This window comes from Eleginops maclovinus, chromosome 5, assembly GCF_036324505.1.
Source record: "Eleginops maclovinus isolate JMC-PN-2008 ecotype Puerto Natales chromosome 5, JC_Emac_rtc_rv5, whole genome shotgun sequence".
In the NCBI taxonomy this organism is placed as follows: domain Eukaryota; kingdom Metazoa; phylum Chordata; class Actinopteri; order Perciformes; family Eleginopidae; genus Eleginops; species Eleginops maclovinus.
This window is the reverse complement of record NC_086353.1, coordinates 17,887,057-17,908,891: the sequence shown is the minus strand read 5'-3', so window position 1 is coordinate 17,908,891 and position 21,835 is coordinate 17,887,057. Positions and strand designations below refer to the sequence as shown.

The following is a 21,835-nucleotide window of genomic DNA, read 5'->3' as shown; positions in this document are numbered from 1 at the left end:
GTCTCTGATTGCAATCTTCTTGACCTTTCTTTCTTCATTACCTGCACACAGCACACTCCTCTTTCTATTTCTTAGCATCTTTATTTACCAATGGGGGTAAACTAAGTCACTGGATCTTTTAGCGGCTTCAGTGCCTTGCTCAATATGACAGTTCAACAGGAATAGCTCACAGCAATGACAACTTCATACTGGAGAACAAAGACGAATGCATTAACTACAGAAGCAGATTAACTGAGAAAACTAGTTAACAGTTTTCAAGCTGACGGCTTACTGCATATAGAAAAAAGAATAATAATATTAAACCTAAAATTGAACCAACATAAGACCTAAACAAATGCATTACGTTTATAGACAGACACAAAAATACCCTCTCTAGACGTATTGACATATTGTATACTGCCAATATCTCCAACAATTGGCAATATTTTCAATTTTGCGCTGAACTGTCCTTTCAAGTCCATTTAGCTAGCTATAGCAGCTGAATCTCACTAGCTAGCTTTAACCTGATACACGTTAGCTCTACATCCTAACCTGTCTATCTCTCTGTTACGTTTGTATGTGAAATTATAGATTTCTATGGCATAATATTTGATAGAACAGATGCGGAGAAGCAGCATTCTGGTTTTAACTACATACTGTAAGTGATATTCACTTTTTGTACGCCAGCTGAGTCCAATGACTAACAGGTTGGAAGTCTGTGTGTCTCTCCTCTAAGTGACCCACACACACATCTTACTCCCATACAGAGAGATGCTGAAACAAAGGAATGTGGTAAAGTTCCAGGTAACAAAAAGCCTTCAGTGTCTGACTTCTGTGAGCTCTCTTCACCCAAACACACCCAAGCCTTTCTCTTATCAGCTGCACTGCCAGAGGACATGCAGCTCTGTAAGTGCATATGGGTGTGTGTGTGTGTGTGTGTGTGTGTGTGTGTGTGTGTGTGTGTGTGTGTGTGTGTGTGTGTGTGTGTGTGTGTGTGTGTGTGTGTGTGCATTTTTCCACAGACATTCAGGTTTATTTGACCAGCGAGGGCAAGCAGGCTCCAGGGTCAGGGTCATTCATTGTGTGTGTGTTATCAGGTCTGATGTCTGCAGAGAGACAGAGTGTAAACACTGAGTAAAGCTCTGTTTACTCTATATCTGAGCTTCTTTCATAGATTCTCCATTAGAGCACACTCTCATCTATCAAGTGCTTCATCATGAGGGCAGAGAGGGTGAATGAGACAGGATGTATTTAAAGAGACAGTGGTCCAATTTAAACAAATTATTGTGGTTTGTTATAGTTTAAAATATACAGCCGCGAAAAAAATTAAGAGACTTCTCCAATTTTTTCTTAAATCTTTATCTCTAAATGTACGGCAGCCATTCCAGTGTCTGTTGAATTCCAACACAGAAAAAATGCCAGTAGTTTATAGAATACAATAAAAAGCAAAACAAACATTTAACTCAAAAGACGTACCTATAAAAAATTAAACAAGAGAAACTGATAATGCTGAAGTGGTCTCTTCATTTTTTACTGACGGACAGACTTTTATGTAATGATGATACGTTACCTGCGAACTAACTGCGCGCCAGATGATTAGTCAACTTATTAATTTGCTGATGAAATAGAAAATGACTCTATTGTTGAGGTCATTATTTTAAGCATAATGCAGATGATTTCTTTTTGTTTTAAGCCATTTATTAAGCAAAATCTTGATGTTCTTCTTTGTTGTGTGGCATTAAACTAAAGAACTTTTGGTTTAAAACTATTGGTAAGATAACTCAAGCTTTTTAAAAATGTCACCTTGGGTTTTGTAAAAATGTAATGGCATATACTATTGCTAAAAATGGTCTTACTGTAGTAAAATAAACAATGAATCGCAAAACTAATCATCAGACTAATGAAGTCATCATTACTTGTATCCCTACTGTAAACACTCCCATCTCTGAAGAAGACACCTTCCTGTTTAAGTGTTTGTGTGCACAAACAGAGAGGGAAAAGGGGTCTTAATGGAGACTGAGTGCTAAGTGGAAGTGATGTTTTTCTCAGCCCCAATACTGCAGTGTACCAGGGATGGCAGAGACCTCGGGTTTCCCTCCCAAACTTAAGGTTGGATCAGGTCCAAACAGTCCCGCAGTTTATCAAACACAATGACTCTGAGCCTAACCTCTAATACGGCACACTGTTCAACTCTATGTTCAGTTTATAACAAACAAACTTAGTGAAAATAAAAGTTTAGCAGAGTCAAAGAACCTCTCGTTTTTTTTCCTGCCACTGTTGCCTGCCTGCAATCTGTTGCGGCCATATTTACAGTAAGGCAGACCACGTCCCTGACCCAGGAAACACTGGGGGAGATTTTGTGGGAAAAGGTCTGTTTACCTTTGGGCAGAAAAACTCCACACTCTGTGAGGTAAAATAAACTATTTATGCATGTTTATGTATCTGAACTGTGCTCTCTTAAAGAGGTTATTGTTCTTTAGATTTCATAAGAGACCCCGGGAAAGAAAAACAAATACGTGCAGTATCCATGTTTGTACATTTGCAGCAGCTGTGTGCGTGTATCTGATTTTGCATGGTTGCATCAGCGAAGGCTATTGAGAAATCAGAGTGATTCAGGTCATAAAACATCCCACCCTTTATAAGTTAAACCTTCTGTGTTGGAGCTGACTCAAATGGATTCCTCTAACTTCAACATTAGTTCAAGCGTACAGGTTGGCAAATATCAATCAGGGCACACAGAGATAGAAAACATAGAAAACGTTTTATTCCTACAACAACGGCAATAGTAATATCCTCTGGCATGAGAAATAGATCCTTCTTTTGGCATGAAAACCAAAGTTCAAGCTTTTTAATTAAATAGTTTGGTATTTGGGGGAATACACAGACTTACTTTCTTCCCTGTTCTTTCTCCTTTCAATGTAATTGGTTGGTTGAATGAAGCCACAGCCCGGATGGTAAGCTTAGCTTAGCACAAAGTTTGATTGATTCATACCAACATTTGTAAAGTAAAACAAGGATAAAAAAACTGGTTTGAACAACAACATTTCTTGGTTATACAGTACACCCCATTCTTATTTTCAGTATGAATGAAACAAACAGGATATGATGTGTTTATTCCTAGTTTCTCCTTCAGGGTTCAGCTAAACTCAACAGGACTCAACCACTTTTGGTACCTGTTGCATTTCTCTTTATGGTTTTCCACTGTGTATAGTACTCTGTCAATGTAGGTGGGTGTCTTACCAGACTGTCATAGTGACGTTAGGTAGCGTAACATCATCTTAAACTCAACACAGCGCACATTATTCCATCCTTTCATCCTATACCCAACAGAGGAACAGCTGCAGATCTCTCACTGACCATGACAGGGTTTTGCCTGTGTTATTTTTTAAAATCTTGGTCCTGTAATTAAGAAATATAGCTTGGCTTATCAAGAATAGCCGGTTGGAGCAGGATGTCGCAGTGTTGTGAGTTCCCTCTGACCAACCAGTGGTCTGCACTGCACAACTAAAAAAAATAACCAGTACCATAGACAACTTTTCCTAATTAGTATATTAAAAACAAGGGTCTCATTCATGTCGTGCTGAAGCGTACGTAATGTTGGCCTTAAGGTGCTTTGAAGGTGCAAGGCTAGCTCTTTCCCACTGTTTCCAGTTTTGTCCCCTGGCTGTAATATATATTTAATGAACAGACGTGAGAGTAGAATCGGTGTTCTCATCTAACAACAACAGCTATCTCAGTATTGTCATCCAGATGTGAGGTGGAGGGAACAGGGCTGGGATAAAACTGTTTTGCATCAGTGGTCGCCTCAAATTTGACCCACACAAATAATCTCTTAAAGCTCCAAACATACCTTATAACTTACTCTTTCCCTGGTTTGGTAGAGTTATTGTGCCAGTGTTTGGTTCACACTTTTCCTATCACCTGCCTATCCCTCAGTCTGTGTTCAATCCTCTTCTAAAGCCACAGGCCTCCTCTTCACGTCTCAATAACTCTGAGCTGTCAGTTGAAATGGTAGTAATCAGTTCCTTCCTTTAGTTGCAAGGAGTTGAGGTTTTCCTCCAGAACGCCTCCTGTCATGTCCTACGATGAAAGAACAAAAACATAAAACATTGTAGAAGGGGAAAAAACACAAAGGTATTAAATGATTGTTTGCCCTTGAACTCTTCCATGCTTTGTCTCTTTGATGAAAGTCCTTGTTGTGTTCAGTGTTTTAACTGCACTGAGTTAAAGTCAAAGGTTATGTACAGGCTAAAGACATCGAGTGTCACAGTAACTTAATCATGAGAAATTTTGAAAGCTCAAATGAATTGTATATTTGCTAATTATAGCTATTTAACATCTGGATATAAAAAAATAGTTAGATTTAGTCCAGGTGTTTAACTGTGTGTGTGCTTGGTGTGCGTGTGTGAGTGTGTGTGTGTGTGTGTGTGTGTGTGTGTGTGTGTGTGTGTGTGTGTGTGTGGTGTGTGTGTGTGTGTGTGTGTGTGTGTGTGTGTGTGTGTGTGTGTGTGTGTGTGTGTGTGTGTGTGTGTGTGTGTGTGCCAAATGAGAGGGAGAATGATAGAGTCCAGGTCTCTTTTTCTTCTGCCTATGATTACTTCTCCCAATTCCCATAATTGAGCAATTAGTAGCCCCCACAGGTGGGGTCACACTAGATTTGACGTCTGAATCTGGCAAGTTGATAAATAGGCAATTAGGGATTTGGCTGCCAGACCAGCAGAATGTGTGTGTGTGTGTGTGTGTGTGTGTGTGTGTGTGTGTGTATTTATGGTAAAGTTAGTAACAAATATTGAAAGGATTTGGGAGCACACTATGTACAAAAATTAACATTGGCAAAGTCATCAGTTGTTTGTATAAGTGCCATGTGATCAAAGATCAGGCTGCTGTCTCTACCCATTTCCTGACTGCCCCCTCTGTGTGTGTGTGTGTGTGTGTGTTATGTCCTGTGCCGGGCACACGCCCTTGATCATTATGTCGTTAACTCAGATTACAGACCTGAGGGACAGGCGGTCAGAAACAGCAAACACACAACACACACACGCTTTCTGCTCACCAGTTTTACACAGATAATGAAGGGGGCCGAGGCGTCTTTGTAGTGCAGAACAGGGACTTTTGGCTTGGGTCTTTGCTGGAATCATATCAAAAGAAAGACACAGAAAACCACAAATTAGACATCATCACATCTTTATAATAATCTAAACTACTGGAATAAAGTTGTCGGATGATCATTCATTTGAATCAAAACTTATAATTGGCCATGCTTACAATAAATCACAACAAACCTTCTACTTAGTATCAACAGTAGCTGATCTCACCTTAGAATCCTCGTATGTGTAAAAGCCTTTCTGGATCTTGTTCTCATCGACATCACAGAAAGCCTTCACCTTATGAGTAAAGCAGAATTGTTGGATTGAAAGCTGACGCACACTCACATCTCAAACATTTCCACTAGATAGAATGACTTATAGAGCTAACTTAAAGTAACTTGGCTAGTGTCTTACACCCATCTGCATAGCCAGAGGTAGCATACCTTCTTCTGATTGGTCGGGTTCAGGCTTCGGTACAGCTTCCGGCCCTGTTTCCCAGCGTTCCATATGGTGAAGCTCTCCCATTGGCTGAGAACTCTCTCCTGCAGGAAGTCCACGCGCAGCTTCCAAATGGTTTCCCTGGAAACAGCCGTGAGGAGTGACGATCAACGGATGAACATAGAAGCAGGTAGCTCATTAGCTTAATGCTACATTGTGAAAAGATGAGATGGTGTCTTTAAAACCAAGACTGTTGAATTTGGTGTGAAATTGTTTCATTTAGCCTGAAAAGGGAAACACTGATAGATTGACCACATGTGCTCTTTATAAAGGTATACCATGCAATGATACCCAGATCATATTATGATAATGGATGTTCAGTTAAATCAGGTAAGACTTATTTGGAAGAAAACGGAACCCCCAAAAAATAAAACATTTACTCAACTGTCAATAGTCATTATCAGTGGTTGTTCTTTGCATCATATCTGATGATCTGATTCATTTGAATTTGCTTTATTTAATTAGCCAATATCCCCAAACTCAGCAACTACTGTAAAGAATAAAATGCAATCACAGCTGAAAGGAAGGAAGAAATAACCACAAAAACACATAAAATATCAAATCTGAAACCTCCTTTCTGTATCAAATCATTATCATCTTATAGAATATATTTCCTTAAAGCGTTCACTGCATTACATTAAACTATGACTTATAAACAGCAGTCGGATTTTTTTTGGTAGATGGAAAAAAAAATGGGCCTGTTTTAAATGAGCTAGTTTTCTTGTTGCCTTGCACTTTGACTGATTTACATAGCTGTGCACGTGTCTCACACCCACACAAAAAACCCACTCGCACACACACGCGCACACACACACACACACACACACTGATGTGAGTAATTATACGGACACATTCGCAGGACGTGCTCTGCTCTCATCTTTTGAAGTGAGCGTCTCACTGGGTCTAACAGTGGGCCTCATATGACAAACAAACCCACCACCATCGGGGAGCGCGGGTGGTCTGCGCAGATCACTTTACTGTTCATTTGCTTTGATTCCGAGACATGGCAGTAACATGGCAGAGTTTACTATAAACTGTATGTGTATACACATACTGAAGCCTTCATCCCCCTAATACCCTGCAGATCAAAAGGCACACACTTTCGTGCACTCCAGCACAAAAGGGGACGGGTACACACACTCTCATTTATAAACACAGCCTTTCAGTGATAAGAAGCCTCTCATCTCAGTTACTCTTTTGAAACATCTTAACCTTTTAAAAACATACTTCTCACTTCATGGAAAGAGCTTTTATTATCATATGATGTGTGTGTGTGTGTGTGTGGGTTTGCATGTTTGATAGAAAAAGGAAGAGGGTTTCCTTTGACTAAAGAGAGGAAGTAAGCAAATGGTGGAGGGGAAGGGGTGACAAGAATTAGGGGAGAGTGGAAAGTAGGCAAGGCCCAGTTTAAAATAGGCGTCCGTAAATAGACCGATGATAGATGAAGACAGAGAGGAGGATGATGGGTGAAGACGTGCGTCAACAGGGGAAGATATACGAGAAGTTGACAGACGAAGAAGAGAAAGGAAGGAAGGCAGGAAGGAAAGAAGGAAAGAAGGAGGAAAGGAAGGTGGGGACGAAAGGGAGTGAGGTGTGGAGAGGGGAGAGGAATGACCTTCTTCTTTGGTGTGTTTTACCATTTGAGGCACTCACACGCACCTGCAGACATTACATGGCCTTGCTGAAGCACAGGCAACAGCAGGAGTGTGAGATCCTTCAGAACACACACACACACACACACACACACACACACACACACACACACACACACACACACACACACACACACACACACACACACACACACACACACACACACACACACACACACACACACACACACACACACACACACACACACACACACAGCATGATAAACATGGTTGTACATAAAAATATCTGATTCCTTCTGGAAGATGCCCGACATTCCACAGAGTGAGAAAACTGGTTAAAATTCCTATGTGATATGCTGGGAAAGTTTCAGGAATTCCTAAAACATTCTGAAAATCTCAAGATTAGGAAAACATGCGTCTATGTGCCTGTGCATATACAGTATGTGTGTAGGAGTTTTGAGTCCTGAGAAATTTTTGGATGCCAGCGGGCAGCTGGGAGTATGTGGAGGATCAACACTGTGTCAAGTGTGTGTGTGTTTGTGTGTGTGTGTGTGTTGCTGAGTAGGGGGATAGGAAGTGTGAGTGATACTGACTCTGTTACAGAGTGTGTGGTGGCCTTCTCGTGGTAACGGTACACCAGCAGGCACTGGTCGACCCTGACCACGCCCCCTCCTTGACGAAGACTCTGGTAGAAGAAGATCAAGTCCTCCGGGACGCCCTGGGAGGGGAGGAAGTGAGAGTGTGAAACAGAGTGAGGAGGCTCTGGAATACTTTGGTTGAACTCTCACCTTGCCTCCCTCATTGAACGGTCCAACCTTCAGGTACCAGTTCCTCGAGCAGAACCATGTTGGCATGACAACTGTTGGCCCATGAGACGTGTACACCTGAAACACAAATTCAGACTATAACATTAAGACACCAGAAATCTCTTTATATAATATCATAGGGTTCCAGACACACTGCAAGTGTACATACTGGTCACTGTGAACAACACTTTTAAGAACTTTGTTTAAAAGCTTAAATTAAATTTGAAGCGAATAGAGGGGATGAGTAACATTAAACCAACAAGATCAGTTTAAAAAAATACACAACTAATCTGATATTGATGATGGCATGTGTCAATTTGACATGAATGAAGCATCCAGCTTGACAGGCCAGAGGTATGATGCCTCTTTTCAGCCTCAAGGGCTCTCCCTGCCCATAGGTGGCAAGACCTCAGAGACCTAAAGTTTTGTATCGCCCTTGGACCACAGATGACATCCGGCAGGCATCTAAACACCTACCTGGCAGTCGTTATTCAGCAGAAACATATGCCGTGCAGCTGCGAACCCTTTGCAGTGAGTTTCGCCCCACCACAGCTGAGCTGCACAGGCTGCTCACACTGACTTTGTCACCATTTGACCAGGTAAAAATCAGTCCTGTCCCCCCAACCAATAAAGTTCAAGCAGTTCTGAGTAAATGGAATGCCAACCAAAACGCCAGTTATCGGGATGATGTAAACAATGTTGCCGCTGCGATCGTCACAGCATTTCCCGCCAGAGTGGAGATGTCTAAAGTGTGGGAGACTCATTTCTCTAATGCATTTATTGCCGGACTGAAACATATGTCAGAACTGCTGTCCCAGTCTCCTGTGAGGTGCCCAGACGTGCCTCACGTGCTTATGCACAGTTGCAGATAAAGAACACTGTTAAGATGTTAAGAGGGACAAGCAAACCAATGACCATGCTGCAATCCACTCAGTTTGGCCCATCTAATAATCTGGCTGCACGGAAAAGAGGACGTGGAAGCCCCAGACCAAGCGGCTACAAGTGTTACCATTGTGGACAACCAGGACATTGGACACGTGAATGCCCTAACCACCAGCGGGAGCAGCAACCACCTACATCTGACTGAACTGAAAGGAGGTGGGATGACAGGGAAGGGCCGGTGATGTCTTCTGTCGACACACAAAGGAGAGGTGACACACACACATACACACACTGCAGCTACACGCAATGAAGAGTTGCTTTTGCCTACACGAACATCAGAGTTAGAGAAAGATTAGCAGCTTGACAGAAGAATAAAAAAAAAACAGAGACAGAAAGGGACCTACTAATTCTGTGTTAAAAACCTCCATGCTTTCTCCCCCTCCTAAACTTAGTGGTCACCTTGTTCATTCTGTGGGGGCTTCAGGGATGACAGTTAAAGAACATTTTACTTCCCCAATCTCCTGCACTGACAAAGACAGCATGCACGTTAAACACTCCTTCTTGTTATCTCCACACTATCCTGTAAATCCTTTAGGCAGAGATTTGATGCTAACGTTTAATTTGTCATTAGTGTCTACCCCTAAAAGTGCTTATGATTGACCAAAAACATACATTGTTCACATCCCCTACTTCTCAATCTTGTCTGTAGGCTTTTCAGTGACATCTCTGCTGCCCTGAGATTGTTGACACATTGAAGAGGGAGGGTAGGAAAGCATTGAGCGTGCATGCGATGACTTTTATGGCTAAGTGACTTACATTGTACAGCTCATGTGAGCAAGACCTGACTATGATTTTGGAGCTGACTGGTGTACTCGGACTGATAATCAATTGTTGCATTTTACTTTCTGACATTTTTTTTTTGTGTGGACTCAGATCATTGTGCTGCAGATGTAATGCTTGATGAAAAGATGACTTTGTTTTTTGACGCAGATAATTCAGTTACTTACATCTCTTTGGCAAAAACAGACGTATATGTCAGTGGTAAGGCTTTTGTTAATACACTACAGTGCTTCTATAAAGTTCCTATAGGACAGAATTTTCAACAGTAATCGGTGGAGCCAGATCTGTAGAAATAACACGCACGCACAAACTCACAGGCTACAGGAGCATGCCTGACCTTCACTACACACATATTATAGGGAAAAGACAAACACTTTAAATGGAAACTTTTAAATCAGAAAAGCGGAAATATGGGCATTTGTTTTTGGAGCTGATTTTGATCCATAGTCTCATTAGAATTAGTTGATCCCAAATCACACAATACTAATATGACCAACAAAATGAAGAGTTTCTTTTGACTGATAGTATGTAGGTGTGTATGTTTACATGTGTATGTTTGTATATGTATTTGTAAATTGAAGCTAATTTCAAATTACAGGAAGTGCACTCCTGTAGGACCTTATGATTTGATGTTTGATTTGATATTCGTCTAAACTGCAGTTTGTTCAGCAATAAGTGACTTTTATGGGAAATGTGATCACAGCAGAGGGCAGATCCCTCTCTCCAAAATAATTAAAGTAGTTCAAAATATTCCAAAACCAGTCACTGTAAAATTAGGTTAATCATAGTTGGGCATGTGTTCACATTACAGGATATTTATTCCTAAATATACATCCATGGAAGCCCCATTGAGCGTATTCGCACATGGGCAAGGCCTTTCGTTTCACGTGGACTGACTGCGAACAAGCTTTTACTGACTTAAAGCTAGCACTTCAGACTAAACGGACATTAGAGTTACCTGACCCGGACTGATCCTGACTGACATGTGACATTTTTGATGCTGACTTAACATTATTGGTTCCCCACTCTGTTTCCATGATATTTATTTAACAACAAACTCTTATTTCTCCACAGCCATGTGTAAGATATAATACTGTATTCTGGTTATCTTGCCTAACACTATTTTGAAAGATGATTGTGTTTGTTTAGGGAGCTTTTTCTTCCCACATCTCAGGAAGGAAAAGAAGGCTCTAACAAAGCTAACCCTATTTTTCTAGCTAACTTTTAAGCAAAACGAGTTGCAAAGCAAGGAGTGGGATGATTCACATTCTTTCACACCCTCAGCAGACTTACAGGAGATACAGCCGCAACCACATAGGCAGGGAATGCTCTCTGGGGGAGATGCTGCCGTGTTCCTGCTGGTGTGTGATATGGTCCTGCAGACTTGTTTTGCCATTCTAGATGACAAGTCTCTACAATATGATAAAGTGACTCATGGATTAGACAATTTGTCAAAAGGGGGAATATTAGGGTTGTAAAACTAATAATTTAGAATGTCTATGTTCTACAAAAACAGCTAAATGCTTTCTCATATTTTACACAATGATGACCCAGACGAAATGTATTCATTTCTGTTGATGATCCGGTGAAATATTTAGATTTTACTGATGTGATCAGTAGATGATTACAAGAGTGGAATTGTAATGGTAAAATATTATACTCACTTACTTTATTAATATCATTGTGTGATTCTTATTTTCTAATGTTTATCTCTATTTACTTCTTTGCTAAGCTTAGGAAAGTTCCTTATTAAGAAGATTTGTTGCGATGTTGTTAGCTACACTCTCCGTGCACCAAAAGTATGACCTTCAACTTCTGTTGAACTGAGAACATCCTGATACGGCCTCCCTACCTCCTTAAAACTTACTGAATGCTCCTTTCATTATCACCAAGCTTGACCCCCCCTTTCTCCTCTCTGTGTTTAAATATGAAACCCAAACCCTATTCTTCGTCTTTCACTCTGCAGACAGTCTGCTCTCTGTATGACTGACTGCTCTTTCTTGCAAGAAATAAAATACCTAAAAGACAGCTGAATGGTTTGATTCTTTTTCCACATTTGATGAATAAATTGCCACAACAATATTGAATAAAAGTCAACATGTGATCCTAAAGCACATTTTGTACACAGTGGATTAAGTCTAAAATATATATAAAATATAGGGGGAGAAAAAGGGAATTTAACCATGGATCAGTGCACCTGGATACATAGTTATAGCTGGGAGTATAAGAATACATCTTTTGAATTTTGATATCATTTCATATAAATATCTCTTGGTGTTAGATGTGAACAATAAGTTTGAACTCAGGCTTTAATAATCAAAACTGGCAAGAGTTATCATGGTATATAAATAGAACCACCACCTGCAGGTTGTCTCTCAACACATGGTGCAGGAAACAGCATTTAGTTTCAGCTCCACTTTATAAATAAAATAACTTTGTGTCGTGGTTTGAAAACCTAACATTACATCAGCTAGAACCCGACCAGGATTTGGCAGACACCTCTGGGAAATTTCACATTTGTTTTTCAGGAGCAGTACAAGACTTTGCAGTCCTGCAAACAAAACCGGTGTGCTCTCTCGAGTGTGTGCTTCCTGAAGTATGCAGGGGAAAGATACACACCTCCATCCTCTGGCACATGATCTTTTACCAAAGACTTAGTTTGGGCCTCTTTTTCTCTTTCTAACCCAACTAAACTAGGAACACATGAACTATATTTCTCTCTCTTTCCATCCATAGCTCATTCTTTCCAGTTCTGCACACCCCCTGTCTCCAGACCCCCACCTTTACTCGCACCTCCTTTCCTCTGCATGTGTGTGTGTTTGTCGATTAGTTTTGTTGTGTTTTGAATCAGAGGGTCATTCCAGGTTGAGATGTTTCTGACTCCAACTATGTCACTATGAGTGTTCTTGGTTGAAGTTGAATACTGATGCAAAAGTTAAATGAAACACAGATGAAGAAAATGGGGGAAAACATCTGGATCCAGCCAGACTAACAGCTGGACAGAATCTAGAAAGTGTGTGTGTGTGTGTGTGTGTGTGTGTGTGTGTGTGTGTGTGTGTGTGTGTGTGTGTGTGTGTGTGTGTGTGTGTCAGCATGCATACAACTCCTCTCCCTTCTGTTGTAATATTGCAACATTTTGCAGATATAAGCTGTGGCCAAAAGCATGAATAAGAGGAATAAGAATGAGTTCTGGGAAACCAGGGGACAGAGACAGAGAGTTGGTGTAGATGAGTGAGTCAGTGTCAGAAGTCAAAGGGGTAGGGGAGGTTTGTGATAACCATATCTAATGTCCTACAGATGAACACTCAGGTTCCACCTCTGGATCAAGTTAAACGAGCCCCACTCCAAGTAAATCTCTGGTTTAGGATTCTATTTCCTTACCCAGAGACTAGGAGTAAAGGCAGATAGAGTGAAGAAAGGAGAAGTGAGGAGTTGCTTTCAAGCCTGCAGAATCAATGCATGAGCTAATTCTCATGCTCCATGAAACTTAATATCACATAAATATCCAGGAATGCCTGCTAAGGAGTTATGCAGACTGTGTGTTAGTGTGTGTGTCCAGGTTGTGTTGTATCCTTGGTGACGGTGTGTTTTGTTCAGACAGCAACAGTAGAGTTCCATAAATAGTGTCCCATCATGTAGGGCTGCACGATTATGGCCAAAATGATAATCACGATTCTTTTAATCAATATTGAGATCACGATTAATTATCACGATAATTTGTTAAATTTTAACCAAAACATTTTTTATTGACAGAGAGTCTCATTATTACTGCTTTCACATCCAGGTGCTACATTCCTGCTAATGTATACATTTGTGCATCAAAATAAAATAGGTCTATATCTCGTCCACACTACTGCGTTTTAAAACGAAAACGTGACCATTCACGCATACTGGGCATGCGCGTGCCGGTTGCAGTTGCAGCATTATAAAATGCAGAATTTACCTGCACAACAACTGCTACCACAGACAACAAGGTAAACAGCGCTTTTACTTCGTTATCCATGTTTACCACTGGTAGTCAAGACTGATCCGACCCGATACCCAGCTGATCTGACCCGATACCCAGCTGATTTGAATTTTTCCGGGTAAGGAAGGGTCACATGGTAGGAGCGTGACGAATCAGAGAAGGATACTCGTGATCGATAAGACCCAATCAGAAAGCGCTCATGGGCTCCTACGTTAGCGTTTCCAAAAGTCTGCGTTTCTGCCTGTCCACACTAATCAGCAGCCCCGGGGACAGCAGCGTTTCCAAAAGCCTCCGTTTTAAAACGAAAACCCAGTATTGTGTATTGTGTTGTATACGAGGTTTGTTTTCTCCATCACTCGCTAGAAGCGCTAGATTGGCTTTGGGAAAAAACGTTGATACTGAGCGTTCTATGAACCGAATGACACATTTAAAATATCGCTCGATCACGTGATTTTGATCGTGGGAAGCCAACATCGTGATCGACATTAAAATTCTATTACTTGTGCAGCCCTACCATCATGTATCATTTAGTGATTAATGTCCCTTTTTGTTAGGGTGTGTGAAGTGAAAGTATTAATTATTCTCAGATTTTCACCGCTGAAAAGACAAATAAAACTGAGCTGTCAAAGCAGTTTAAAGGCAAAAGTATGTTTTAAATCCATGCTACAGCACCAGAGTAAACAATTTTGCTCAAAAGGTAGAAAACCTAAAACAACCAGCATGCATTGTTTGTGGGTGTTGCACCACTATCCTCTCCAGCTCGCTAGGCTCGACTCTGCTGTGGTGTGCTTGTCTTCCCTCCATACAACATAATTCGTCCACACTGCACATTTCGGCACACAGTGATAAGCCCCAAATAATATATTCCAGCAATACCCCTTTAAAATAGACGAGCACACAAAAACTATAGAAGCACAATTTGTAGTTAAAAAAAAAGCTCTAACGCAGGCATGCGCTTCATCTGGCAGACTTTGGTTGGCAATGGGTAGAACGTTTTGGGAGCTGGCAACATGAAGGGAACTTTAACATTGTCAATTAGCATTTAATACCCACATTATATAATATGATAAACAGCCGGTTAAAAAACAGCAAAATGTTCCTTTAATTAGCCAATGCCCTGCCAGGTAATAACCGGGTTCGCTTATGTGTGTAATGTCAATACTAGTGTTACCAAACGCATTGTGGCACGAGAGTCTAAACACCGTATATTATTATAGTATCCAGTTAGCAGGCCAACACCTTGCCAGTGTGGGGTCGTGTTATCAGCTTGGTTTGCTTATGCTGGGTCATGTTTCCATTCTTTCCAGATGAGTGTGATTAGGCGAGTCATAAATGCTTTATGTGACTTGGCTGTGAGGCTTGGCTCGTGACCATTCAAATCTTTTCCATCCTTTTGCATTTCACCATCTGCCACAGCATGAAGCTCTGGCTCCACCTGCTCTGGAGGAACAGCGGTCAGTTTTAAAAGGCATAAAACTATTTCTTATCTTATTAAATCCAATGTGGCAGAGTGCAGAAGCAAATGATGAGCGTTTAAACAGTATGTAATTATGTTATTTGGTAGCGACCTTGACAGAGCGCTGCAGTACAATAAGCAATACGTTCAGCAGCTGATCCAAAAACTATCTTGCAGTACTTATTTCTGAAAAAAAATCTTTCCCAATTCAAGCAGTTTCCACTATTGACTCCCTCAGCAGTGTGACCGGTTTCCTCTGATGGGAACGGGACGGACAGAGAGGTCAGGAGTGACGCTGCGTCCTCGGCCTAGTCAACTGCCACATTTCCGTGGAAACAGCGAGCGGCAGGTACGTATCCTGTTGCTATCTGACCTGGTTGCAGCCTGGCACGTGACCTTTCACATACACAAAAACACACACATTCAGAGGCATAGTAGTGCCCAAACAACATGCTGCGGGTATTTACCTGTGTGAGGAGCTGATCCTGAGAGATCATGTTGATCCAGCGAGCGTAACGCTCCGTAGATCCCTCAGGGACCCTCTGAACTTTACAGCCAATCAGCTAACATAAAAACACAATCACACGTAAAATAAACAATGTTTCATTTGTAAGCTTTCCCAATAAAGGTACATTTAAGCTTCCACAGAGTAAAAACCACACAGACACAACATGGTTTGAATTGTTGTTCAGATTTTAGAAACATTTGTATGAAGATTAAATAATTAATGGACTGATCCGATCATTCATCAGGCAAAATGATGTGATCGTTCCACATTGCGAAAGGGACATTTTCAGATTTTCTGTGTCTTATAATATTAATCAATATTTTCCTTACAAAATATGACCTCTTTAAAATGTCACACTTAGCTAGGGCAATTTCTGATGCACAGTTTTCTATAATCTTTGTAGGTTAAATTCTTTGAATAAACAACAAAACAAATGGCAAAATAAGCTTTTTCGAGCAAAAACGGCCAAATCTCAGCAGGGAGATCAATAAAAAGTAAAGCAGGGTTTACATAAAGGAGTAATAGTTCATACAAAACAGGAAAAAAACAAACATATTATCAAAGAAGAACGGTAAAATTTGGCAGCCATGACAGAAATAGGCATGTTGTTTGTGCAGGGCAGCAAGCCTGCTGTCTCCATGCTGTCTCCCTCACTTCCCTCACACACACGACCTTTGACCTCTGACCTGGCAGGCCACAGAAAGCATCAACACCGGATACTCACACTGTGCTGCATGCCAACTGCAGGGAATCACACTCGCACACACCCAAGCTAACAACAGTATATTTTTGGGAGGGATTGGTCAGATGATCAGAGAGAGAGAGAGAGAGAGAGAGAGAGGAAGGGAAGGGGAGGGAGAGAAGTGAGGAGAAAGGGAGGGAGAAGGGGGGGGGGGAGCCAGGAAAGGAAGTGAGTAAGCAAATACTTGAGGGAGGACTTACAGAGTTTGGGTGGAGGACAGAGGCTTCATACTGCAGAGCAACTCTTTGGGGAAACATAACATCATCCTGGAGTAAAACAAAAAACGAATTCAAACAGAAACCGCGTTTACATTATTCAGATTACTCAGCATGTGACAACAAGTACACACTGGGTTACTTTATGAGAAAAATAATGATATCTGTTTCATTTGGCTTTTACTCTGTCTTCTTGTACTTATTGTGTGTGTAACCTCTGTTTTTGCCTTAAGTGTTTTTCTTTAAGATTAGGACACACACACACACACACACACACACACACACACACACACACACACACACACACACACACACACACACACACACACACACACACACACACACACACACACACACACACACACACACACACACACACACACACAGGTTATTTCTCAATTTCATTTGCTTTACCATGGGTTATTTATAATATTCTATATTGTAATATAAGCGTTATTGAGATATGGATTAAAGTACACTGCCCGGCTGAAAAAAAGGTCACAAGCCTGTGGGGGCAGTGCTATGATCTGGGGTTGCTGCAGTTGGTCTGGTCTAGGTTCAGCAACGTTATGTGCCCGAAGAATGAGGTCAGCTGACTACCTGAATATACTGAATGACCAGGTTATTCCATTAATGGATTTTTTCTTCCCTGATGGCACGGGCATGTTCCAAGATGACAATGCCAGGATCTATCGGTCTCAAATTGTGAAAGAGTGGTTCAGGGAGCCACGAGACATCATTTTCACACATGGATTGGCCACCACAGAGTCCAGACCTGAACCCGATTGAGAATCTTTGGGATGTGCTGGAGAAGACTTTGCGCAGTGGTCTGAATCTCCCGTCATCAATAAAAGATCTTGGCGAAATTAATGCAAGACAGAAATAAATGTTGTGACATTGCAGAGGCTTGTGGAAACGATGCCACAGCGAATGCGTGCCGTAATCAAAGCTTAAGGCAGTCCAACGAATATAAGAGTGTGTGACCGTTTTTTTGGCCGGGCAGTGTAAATTGGGTACAAGATTTTTGTCTAATATCCCAGCCTTGATAGAACAGACCAGTGGCTAGCTTTGTAGCTAGATAGAGATGCTAAAAAGGGAATTGTGCTGTTATAGCAGCTACTTCAAATACATCTCAAAAGAAAAAAGGAGTACAATTACAATCCCTATTTGCATATAGTACCAAAAACAAAAATAATAAAATAGATCGAAGAAACAGAGAATGATTTTAGACAATATTTCCCTGATATTTTTGTGCAAAGAAAACATGCTGAGGGATAAAGATAACTGTTTGATTTGAAGTTTTTTAAGGAAAAAGAGGAAAAACCAGTATAAACAGTGTCAACCAGTACAAATTAAACAAATACAAGACAGCCCATAGACGTTTTCAGAGAAAGCTATCTTAATGTCGTTGGATATTGTATTTAACTAAAATAAAATAATATTTGATATTCTGTATGACACAAGCAGTTAAGAAATAAATCTGATTTGTAGATCTAACCACACAGCCTTCAGATCAGTGACCAAAAAAGCACTGTTTCAAAAAAAGAGCTGCCACTCATATAAACATCAATACATAAAACACACATAAATGAAACGCTGCTCTCCACTCATTAGTCATGTGCTCTGACGGGTCTGTCAAACAGTCACTGAGGTCCGTGTGTAAACGGCTCAATGTAGAGCGTGTATATTTTGACAGAACAATAAGATCTTATTAGTTATGACACACTACTGTATGTGTTATCAAAGACATCTGGACAGTGAAGTGAACCATACTTTGTCCGACACACACACACTCACCGCATCCTGAAAGCACAAGTATTGCCCACAGCTCTGAGACACGGCCTTGTTCTTCGCATATCCCACTGAAAGACAAAAGAGCTGTATGTTTGTGTGTGTTTGCTTTTTCTTTGTCTTCTAACAATTTCCATCTTGCCATGTGAAATTAATTATCATGTATTTGCTTCAAACATGGGACTTTTTGACAACGCTACAGTATAAGGTCATAAAGTCACAATCATTAGAACGACAGTGTGTCAAAGTCAGGGGTTAAATTAGGCCAGGGCTGTCCTCGGCTCAGTCCCGGCACATAGGACGATGCTCTGATGTCATCACCCTCGCACATTTGTCAAATGTTTACATAAAATGATATATATGTTAAAACTTTTCTTGTTCTTAACATTAAGAGGCCACTGCAGCGTTATCAGTTTCTCTGGTTTTATTATTTATAGGTTTGTCTTTGAGTTATATTATTTGATTAATTTTGTTATTGTATTCCCTAAACTACTGACAATTTTTTTTCTGCATTGGAATTCAACAGACACATGTACAGATAACGATTTAAGAAACATTTGGAGTGGTCTTGGAGTGGTTTTCCGGAGCTGTATATTCAGGGCTCTTAATAATACAGTGGTGGATATTTGTTGACTTTATTTTTGAAGAGCAAATTTCCCCGACCTATTACAGTTTGTCTGCTTAGTGAACGTGTGTCTCTGCTCATGAGCTTTACACTCACCACCCGCCTGGACTCCACTAGGGGTTTCTCCGTGCCAAGAGTCTGTGGCGGTGCCACCAAACAAACCGACCCCGGCGACCAATCTTGTTACACAGAGCCCATTTCTTAATCCATGCTAAATGAATGTGTGTTCATAAAGCTGAGTTATTATCGGTCATAATAACAGCAAATGTGGTTATGATTCAATTGTTTACCCTGAGAACAGCATACTTTTGACCATAATTGCGCAGCCCTACAAATGAACTGAAATTTCCACACACATATTTTAAGCAATTCTAGTACACCCCGACCAATACAAAGCACGGTTTTAAGGATAGGATAATGTCGCTACTCATGTGGTTGCTTTTTACTGTTCTTTAGTAAATGTGCAGAGCAATGTTGACTTGAAATGGCAATTTGAAAGTTGGATATTTGTGAAAATGTTTTGTGTACACAGAATCCCAATTTATCCCCTGGTCAAAGTGACCAACATGCTGAAGTACATGTCAATAATCACTGATTGCTGTCAACAGAAGTTTATAAAACAAAAGTATATACTTTCGTTTAATATACTCAAAGTCCACTGACCTCCTCTGGGTTGGGCGGAGGTGTGGCCGGAAATCACCACTGAGATGCCCCTCGCCTCCAGCCTCTGCCTCCAGCCCTCCACCACTGTCCTGGAGTCATCCTAAAGGACACACACAGAGAGTTTAAACTTCAACTGAGGTCTCATATTGTGTGACGAATGACATATTTGTGTGAAAACATGCAATCAAAAATGAACATACAGTGCTTGCGTCATCAAAGACAGAGAGCTCCACGGTGCCAGTGTAGTCTTGATTTAATATGGCCTGCAGACATTCATCCAGCCAACAGGATGCATTGTACATCGGCATGACAATACTCTGAAAACACAGACACAGAACAGTCAAGACAACTAGGTTATGCATGCAAGCATCAATGAATATATTCAGAACTTTCATATTTCATGTTGTTTTTCACCGTTGTATCCTTCACTTATTTATACACACTTTTTTCTACTTTCTAATGAGTAATCTATGTACGTGTATATTTCAAATGTATTAATGGGAGCAATGTAACGTCGCCCAATGTCAATTACCCCCAAAGCACAAACATGCCAGCGTGCTGTATATTGTGTTTTAGCTCAGTATATCAATGTTAGCTGTTTATTTAAAGTTGAAGGTCTATCATCTACCACATCCACTGCCCTGTCCTCCTCCTCCTGCCCTCCTGTCGGGGTTTCTGCTTCATCTTCTGTGGTGCGGAGCCTCTTCGGGGGGTTCATGTCCACCTCTGAGCCCGCAGAGCAAGCAACTTATCTGGGAAGAGACACAAGAGCCTAACCAAGATTTAGATGAATAAATATGTTATAAAGGCCGAAAACGAAGTTATTTATCACAGTTGAGTCTACAACGAAGAGTGACCCACGAGGGCTACACGTGCAATAAAAACGTAAATGATCACTATGTCATTTCTCTTCTGTAAGTTAAATGTGTCGTCATTGACAAATGTCATCTCTCGAAAGGTAGTTTGTAAATTCTGCGACGCTTAAAGCATTACTTTTAGCAAAACATTAAGTCCAAACCTGCAGTGCGGGTAAAGGCTAAACAACTTCCGCAAACAATGATTAACTGACGCTGATTGGCTCGTGTAAAACACGGACCGACACCGGATTCGCTGAACATCTCAGTTAATCACATGACTTGTGACGTTACCGGCAGAGTATAAATCAGCTCTAAAAGGCCTCGTTTATTTCTATTTGCAGCCTAAACGCTATTTTGCTTTTAACTTAAAATGATAACCTTATTTCCAAATTAAAACTCTGGCTTAAGTTTTCATTTTTTGTTGAGCTTATTGTTTAAAATCATGCAATGGAGCAGCCCTCAGAACAGCTTTCCTGCATAATGTTGACTGTAGCGAACCAGATCAGGGTGGTGTTTTTTTATGTTAACGTTGGCAGCTGCAGCATGGTTTGTCTTGGTTGGCAGACAGAAAAACAGGATGGGCTGAAATATTGTTTCTGACTATCGTTTTAATTTGCTCTCAGATAGGAGAGCACATGGCTGAGAGAGAGGAAGAGAAAGATAGAGCAGACTCAGTGTATGAGTGTTAACATTATGAAGATCAATATTTTGTATATTATTTAACCGTCACTGTAAAAACAAAAATAATAAAAATCCCAGCACTCAGCTGGAGCAGGGAGGATCAAACAGTTCATGATTTGAGACAGGAATCAAACCACATTAGTCTTGGATACGGTATATCCCAACTCTGGCGCCCATTACATGGAGTAGGCCTACTTTCATAGTACATTTTTTCACCCATTATCATCTTCATTTCCATCCTCCTTTTCTATTTGTGTCATGATAGCAATTTGTGAGCAATAAAAAGCCTAAGCTTCTTATCTTCTTTATTATTTTTAATAAAGTCCTGAATTGTATTGCACACAGACATGCACTCCTCTTCAATTGGGACACCAATCAGACAGGATGTGGTTTAGAGATTACACTGGAAAATAATTGTTCCCACATTGCATGCAGCAGCATTTCGGATCGGACAAAAAACACTATTTCTTACTTCTTCCAATTGAAAAAATGCCTAATTGCCGGCAAGGAACAACAGCTCCAGGGAGGCAACAGAGAAGGAAATATTCTTTCATGCTTGAGTGCATGATATATGGGATCAAGAGAAACTTGGCCTGACTGTGCAACACACCTGCTAAGGGTAGTT

General features: G+C 40.8%; 1 protein-coding gene across 2 annotated transcripts; it reads right to left on the bottom strand.

Moving 5' to 3' along the window:
• Positions 1-2,721: 2,721 nt before the first annotated feature.
• On the bottom strand, positions 2,722-20,747 carry b3gntl1 (UDP-GlcNAc:betaGal beta-1,3-N-acetylglucosaminyltransferase-like 1). 2 transcript variants are annotated; one of them, XM_063884851.1, is made up of 13 exons: positions 20,691-20,747; positions 20,301-20,444; positions 19,873-19,989; positions 19,673-19,772; positions 18,391-18,455; positions 16,579-16,644; positions 15,596-15,691; positions 7,966-8,061; positions 7,771-7,895; positions 5,510-5,645; positions 5,295-5,363; positions 5,033-5,107; positions 2,722-4,059 (listed from the first exon to the last, which is right to left on the bottom strand). In XM_063884851.1, exons 2-13 carry the CDS (start codon positions 20,388-20,390, stop codon positions 3,979-3,981), a joined length of 1,116 nt encoding a protein of 371 aa, XP_063740921.1. In that variant the 5' UTR covers positions 20,391-20,444; positions 20,691-20,747; the 3' UTR covers positions 2,722-3,978. The 2 variants fall into 2 exon arrangements, with proteins under 2 accessions (XP_063740921.1, XP_063740920.1); XM_063884850.1 differs by having other exon boundaries at positions 20,301-20,712.
• Between the last annotated feature and the right edge of the window lie 1,088 nt (positions 20,748-21,835).